This window comes from Gallinula chloropus (genome assembly GCF_964237585.1).
Source record: "Gallinula chloropus genome assembly, chromosome: 11".
NCBI classification, from domain to species: Eukaryota; Metazoa; Chordata; class Aves; order Gruiformes; family Rallidae; genus Gallinula; species Gallinula chloropus.
Window position 1 is genome coordinate 1,477,974 of NC_140096.1, and position 7,402 is coordinate 1,485,375.

Here is a 7,402-nt window from a genome sequence, read left to right on the forward strand (position 1 = left end):
GTTCGTTTTTTTTGACTTGAATTTGCCAGAATTTTGAATTTTCAGTAATTTAATCTGAGTGTCTCTTTCTAACAGGTGAAGCAACTAATTACTCTCAGAACTCTTTTCCTTGGGAAGGTCTGAGTTGACAGCGATCCAGGTACTTTGAACTTTACATTATCTAAAGTTGTTATTATTTTAAGTGCCCATGAGTATTTTTTTTCTTTACTTTTATTTTCACTCTGTTAGTATGTGGCTTTGAACCATACAGAAACCAGAATCAGACAAAGCATTGGGTTAAGTTCACCCTGAGCTTCATCCAGGGCTAATTCCACCTCTGAATTATTTGCCTAAGTGCTTCAGTTCTTTCACCACAGTTCCATCCTCAGAGCATATCTGTGCAGTACTGGGTCCTAAGCCCAGAGGTATACAGATGGATGAAGGCAGGGTGAGGAGAACTTGGAGCTCATCAGGAAAAGATACTGCATTGAGCGAGTTAAAGACTAATTGGACAGGAGTTTTCTGATTGGGAAAAACACACTCCCATCACAACTCTGAAAAATGTAGTAGGAGCTTATTGAAAGGTTTCTCCTTTTGCTTTATGTTTAAAGTCTTTGATACCTTAGAAGCAGGTAATAAGGAAATCAGTAAAGAAAAGATGTGTGGAAAAAGCAGAAACCCAGATAAAGAATCTAATCTTACTAGCAATAGTTCTTCTGGCCCTGCCAGTTTCAGGAGAAATATGGGCTCACCACTGTGCACTTTAAGTTGAATAGTCTTTCTTTGACCAATCTGCTTTTTTGGTTTTTGGACTTGTTTTTTGTCAGGGGCTGTTGGTTACTGAAGATGGAAGACACGAGGAAGCTCTCTCCAAAGCCATGTAAAAGCAAAGAACCTGTGAAAACCGAATGGGGGGCTCAGAGCGTGGTGTTCACCTACTTCCAAGGAGATATTAACAGTGTCGTCGATGAACATTTTTCTAGAGCTCTAAGCAATGCCAAGAACCCACAAGACCTGAGCACGAAGCACAGGGGCGAGACAGTTCTCCTGAAGAATGGTGAGACGCTTCCCATGCCTGAGCACGGTGTCAGGCAGGGGTGACGAGCTGTCACTAAGGAATTTAGGATGCAGCGTGCCTAAATTTGGAACCCTGCACAAACAGAAAGCAAACTATCATGCTTGCAAAGCCCTGGATTACATAGCTGGGAATTCCTGGGTAAATCCCTGTGCTTTCTGGGGTGATTCCCGAGCTCTCTGTTGGCAGGACTGGGTGCTTATTTTCCAGCCAATAGGCTCCATCACTGTTGGATGCATTAAGTGAATGATGACTTAATTTCTCATCTTTGCAAAAATACCTTTGTCCAAACTTGCAATTCTTAATAACCTGCCTATGCTAGTGGCCTGTAAAAAAATGCATGAAGTATTTATTGGAAAGTTTTGGTGGTGGTGGCTTTAGTCTGCTTTTAGCATGAATTCATGGTTGATTTTTTAAGATAAGCATCACTAAAATGAATATATATTTGTGTAAAAATGAATATGCAGTATAGCAGTGTTCCCTTCGAAGTCTGTAGGAATTTACCTTGGAAAAATTAAGAATTGATAGACTTGAGATGTTTTCTTTCTGTTTTTTTTAAGTAGATGGTGTGTCTCCCCACCAGTGGAATTTCTCTTCACATTGCTCCAAACCATACCCATCGTCATCAGCAACAAGCATGTCAAATTCTGGTCTGAATTTTTCCACTGCAAGTATGGCAGGCCAATACCAGCCAGCAGCTCTGCGGAGTCACCCAACTCAGCCTGCTGATCTGTGGTCCTTCCCTTCGCTTGGGACTCCCAGTCTCACCAGTTCAGTCTATCATCACGCCTTGCCTGACCTGCACGTGGTAGATGAGCCGACCTCTGACAGGAAATACGGTTCTCTTCTTGGTCTTCTGCAACAGGAACGGTGCCTAACATCCATGCAGGAATGTTCCATGAAGCAACACTCGAGTTCTGCTTGTATGACTGGACCTGCTAGGTTTCAAAATATAAGTCAAAGTTCAGCTCCTGGAGCAGGTAAGGAAATACTTGCTATCACTTTATTCTTTGATGGCGTCTTACGTAAAGAGGCAAAACAATACAGACTGTTCCTGAGCTTCTCGAGCTGGAGCTGTCTCCAGCCCAGCTGGTAGAAATGTGTTTCAAGAGATGTGTGCTGTGGCACTTGGCATTGCTATAGCTCAACCAAAAAACCTGTATCGCCCACTCGCACGGTGTTTTGCCTTCTGCCTTACACTGGGGAGATGTTTTAAGTGGAAACAGACGTTATTCACAGTGCTGTCAGGATTTCTACCTTGTAGGTTGCAGGTAGAGTGTTTACCACGGGTTCCTGTATTATGACCAGAAAGAGGTGGCCAGGTAAGTGCCCTGAGGAACCTTATCTTGCTGATGTGCTGCCTGCAGGTGAAACTGCAGTCCTTACCAGAAAGCCCAGAGGTTTCTCTCACTCCCCCCCCCCCCCCCCCCCCCCCAGTCTCTGTCTGTAGCTGGAAGGACTGGGGTAAAGGGGCTGGTGGGCCAACTGTGCCTTGTCTCCCAGCTAACTGCTGCCTGCCAGAAGCACTGCTGGCCTGTGTGTCAAAGGCTGTGATTGCTTCCCAGAGCTGCTGCGATTCATGCAGGAGCGATGATCTCTGCTTATGTGTTATGAACAGTTAATAGGAATCCCAAACCTAGGTACTGCCAGCAGACAGAAAAAAGGTGGCTGGTGACTGAAGTGTTTCCTGGGAGAGCTGTGTCCCCACAGCATCTGGGGCTGCTGGATGAAACTGCTCCCCTCTGAGTAACTTCTGCCTTCGAGAAGCCCTGTGGGATCAGGCTTGCTGGTGGCCGGTCAGGGGATGCCTGTGTGGCTGTTCCCAGGCGTTACCCAGATACTCAGCTTGGCACTGGCCTTCAAGAAAAAGGGTTGTGAAATTGTTTAGGGAGTCTGCTGGAAAAATACAGCCTCTCCTGCCTGGTGTTTCTAGATAAAAGGACCCAGGCATGTGAAGAAGCGATACTGAGTCTCAGCGTCTGAAAAATAGACAGCTGGGAAATGTCTACTGGCTACCCAGATCCTAATCTGCATCAGCAGGAATTTGGCAGAACGTGGGCTAAAAGTACTGCTTGTGTCTGCAGGCTTATCCGTAGCTTCTCTTTGGAGGCTCCACTGAAGCGATGTTGTTTTGAACACCCCAACAGTGGGTGTTTTGCAGATTTACTCCCACTGGAGTGTCTATTCTGGCCTGTGTGTGTGGATGGGGAAGGGGCAGGGGCAGGGGGTGTGTGTCTGCAGCTGGGATGGAAACTTCCTGCTTGTGGTACATAGTTGGATTCAGTGGGGGCTGGATGTATGTGTGGTGTGGGCACGCTCCTGAGACCTTTTGTAGCTAGTAAAATGACAGTTAATTACTTTAAAGGTCTGGACTTCTAGGATTTAACTTAAGAACAAGGTTAGGTGCCCTCTTCCCCCAAGGGGGCAATGTGAGCCTGTTCAGGCTTGGGAGCCTGAGGCACCAACTCCTCCAACGGAGATATTTCTTGAAGCTAGTCTTGAGATCAAAAAAGGGCAGCACTGCTGACACAGTGGAGGCTTTTCCCCCAGACTTCAGAGAGAAAATGGGTGTGGAAAAATTGAAAAAGAAATTTAAAAGTTCAATATTCATTCCCCAACCATTGCCAATTAAAGCCTTTTTTCCTGGGTGTTACAGGGCCTTTCTGAATATTCAGGAAGCCTCAGAGCACCATATGTCTAACACTGTAGATGTGCTGATCAAGCAACCCCAGAAGAACAGATAAGACACGGCTGGCCTGTGTTCACAGGGAGTTTTTGGCAAGCCCCTAGGATATGTGCATCCAGTCTGGCTGTGGGAGTCCCTGTTTCTTGGCTCTATCTTTTAAATATACTTCTCGTTCTGCTGTGTCATGTTTAAGAACAGCTGATATTTATATTTATGGAAGCATATATTGCTGTGCCAGACAGCACAGAGCTCCCAGCACCTGTGCTATAGGCTGGGCTGCAAAAGCACAAGGTTCCCTTAGGATTTACTGTCTACTTTTAGCTCTGTGTTGAATCTCTGCTCATCTCACTCTCTTTAATTTTTGCTCAGAGAGGAAAGCAGGCTCTTACCAGGGCTCAGAGAATCCCAGTGTGAGCCACGCCACTGCAGGTGAGTAATGAAACCAGCAGGTTTGGAACAAATCAGTGCTTGCATGTGAAGGGAGCTGCCTGGCTTATGCATGCAGAATCAAAGATGCTTCCTTGCTTGCTTCCAGACTGTATTCCAAAAGCTTGTTTTTCCTCAGATGGACACACCACCTCCCATATAACTACATTAACAGGGAGGAGGGAAAACAGTCTATTAACGTGGCAAATGGGATTTTCTAACTCCACCTGCCTTAGGTTTTGTGGTTATACCATCAGCCTGCTGCTTCATGGTGCCCATTTTGCACTGGCTGTCCAAGTTTCAGACCCCAGAAAGACAGGACACCCCTTGCTTTGTGTCTGGAGCCCCCAGCGTCCCGTTGGGTGTGTGCCAGCACTACTGCAGTGGTCACCCACAAGCCCACTGCGCATCCCCAGGGCACTCAGACTTCTGTAAGTCTCTTGAGACTGCATCATACCCTCATGTTCGTTCTTTGATGTGCAGTAGTTTGGGGATGCTTTGGAGGGCTCACTGTGGTGTTGTAGTAAGAGCCATCTTGCATCAGAAGAGACCCAAAGGTGCGACTTGGCACAGCAGCTGAAGGGGTTGCGTGGCCTGTGCTGTTTGACTGTCCTGACCCTGCTGTGTCTTTCAGGTATTCAGATTCACGACAGAAGACGAGATTTGTACTTTTAGCAACTGGATGTTTCTGTTTCATCCTGAAAGAGGAAGTTCTTGCTGTGAACTTTTGTTATTTGCAACTGTGAATCAAGAAGACATGAACTGCAGCCATCCTGTGCTTTTTCTCTCAGTTGGAAGGATAAGTGTAGTGTTTGGGGAATGAAAAAATCATCTTTTTCTATTCAGTAAAAAACTTCTACTAGCTGTGGTATGAAACCTGACAGAATGTTTGTTGTGGAGAAATGTTGCCTACTTCAGGCTTTTCATGCAGGCCTCTCCAAAGGGGCTCTTAGCACTTTTTAATCTTCCTGTGTTTGTTCATTTACAATCTCCTGATAAGAAGCACAATTCTTACCAATGCAGTTAGGAACTGCAGGTATGGAGTTAGTATAAATTCAGTGCTGCAGCTTCTTATCTTGATTTGATATCTCTGTATTACTTAAAATAGTCTTAGACCATGGGCAAGAGATGTCAGGACAACCAGAGGTCAGCAAGGCACGCTACCACATTCATGTTGTGGAAGTGCAGTAACTTGGAACCATACTGGCAAGTCAGAGGGATGTTCTTCACAAACTAGGATGTGTGTGCCCAAAGACTCTGGTTCACCCTCTCTTAATGTATAACCGTTCTCTACGAAACACTGAATTCACCTGAGATCTGGGAGGGAATCTGGGTCCTCACTGATGCAATTACAATACCTCTGAGCAGAATCTGGAGGTGGGGATGGTCTTTTTCCCCCAGGCCTTCTGCAGGTGTGAAAGATTCTTTTTCAAAATCACCCCTGTGTGGTTGAATTCCAAATGGTCGAGCTGGAAGGGCTCTGTCACCAGAACAAGCAAAAAAATCCCTCTGCTCACAGTAGCTGCATCCCCCTGACCTCAGAAGGGCTGAGTGGGGCCGGTCTCGATGCTTCTCCCCGCAGCAGAAGCGGCAGCTGTGGGCTGTGTTGATCTTGCACCATCAGATCCTCACGTCGCTTCACCACTCGCCCTTGGCAAACATGTTTGCTGAAGCTCCTGTGAGTAAAAACCTCATGTGACTGATGTTTAGTTGTGCACGTAACCCCTTACTGCACTGTGGTTCCTCAGGATGAAAATGATTCTGGTTTGGTTGCTTTCCTTCGTTAGCCATACATAAAGCTAATTGTGCTCCTTTATATTAAATGAATCTGACAGCTCTACACAACTGCTTAAGGAAAAAGCTGACCTTTTGAGATTCTGGAGCTTGGGATTTCTGGGACAAATCCTTAGCTGCTGCAAATGTTTGTGGCTCTCTTTACACCAGATACATATGCTGCCACTGGTCTGCTTCAGGTACAACACCTTGTGTAATTTTATAAATAATTTGTGTTCAGGAACTTTAGATGCTTATGGTAATGATTTTAAGAAGAAAAATTAAAGAAATCTTGATCTGTGTCATACAAACTTGCTCTAGCATATACATGAGCAAGACCAACTTGCGATGAGGTACAAGAGGTAGATCAACATCTGTCTTCCTATAGATAAGCACTGAAAAAATAATTTCTTTTTAGTGTTTCTACAACTTTGACTTTCTTCTCTTCTAAGCTTAGGAATACCCGTCCCATTAGGGTGTTTTGTCATCCACAAAACACTTAATTCTCTGCTTTTTTGAAAGGCTATGCAGTTATGTCATCTGACTCCCACTGTGGGCCGAAGCAAAGACTTCCACACTGGACTCCATACATCGGTCTTACCAGTGTGTGTTGCAATTCCAGTGAAGTTACTGCTTCAAAATCACTGAAAAACTGTTTCTTTTTTGTCTCCCTCTGCGATGCCCCCTCCAAGTGGGGGTTAGGCAGCATGGGGGGAGATCCCCCTGTTTTTAAATGATGCTGCTTATCATGAGGACACATGGCATCACTGATTCTGCCTTGGTGTGGCACCACTTGGAGCCATTGCCACAAGCTTTGGCAGCACCCTGTCCTTGCCATCTGGCTGAGTGACAGACCCAGAGTGAGGGACCAAGTGCCTGGGCAGCCCAAGGGCTGGTACCTTATCCCGGCACCGCGAGCCGTGGTGCTGGGCTTTGGGCAGGGTGCTTGCTCTCCTCCCTGGCTGGCAGGAGGGTGATCAGTGACCTTGGGGCAGAGGGCTGGGGGCCAGAGGCTCTGCTGCTCCCATGCTTTGTCTCACACCACTGCAGTGTGCCTGGGTTTGTAGGCATCTTGCTCTTCTGCAATAAGCAGAGTTGACCCATCAGTGCAATCTGCCTTTAATGATTTGGTAGGAATAGAGGTGTGGACGTTCCACAGCCCTTCCCTACCCTGGGTAGGCTTTTACATATGCGTATACACACACATGCACGTTCCTCTTCAGGACTGTGTGTCCAGCATGGAGTGTTCCTTGCCTCTCTGCCCAGCCCAGCACCATGTTCCCCACACTTCCACGCTGCCGCCACGCTCCCATGACGGCGTCTTCATTCCCATTCAGTCCGTGTGCTCGTTGCCTCAGCAGGACTTGGCAGGGGGCTCGCTGCATTCAGCAGCTGCCATCTGCTACTTCCCACGGTTATTTTCAGTTCCTCCTCTGAATGCAGCAGCCACGGCGGTGACAGGA

At 46.6% G+C, this 7,402-nt stretch overlaps 1 protein-coding gene across 1 annotated transcript; it reads left to right on the forward strand.

The window, feature by feature from the left end:
* Positions 1–825: 825 nt before the first annotated feature.
* On the forward strand, positions 826–4,841 carry VGLL1 (vestigial like family member 1; the record flags this gene model as incomplete). The annotated part of the gene is made up of 4 exons (XM_084268969.1): positions 826–1,036; positions 1,615–2,034; positions 4,110–4,169; positions 4,801–4,841. The coding sequence occupies 4 exons, from the start codon at positions 826–828 to the stop codon at positions 4,839–4,841; spliced, it is 732 nt and encodes a 243-aa protein (XP_084125095.1).
* Between the last annotated feature and the right edge of the window lie 2,561 nt (positions 4,842–7,402).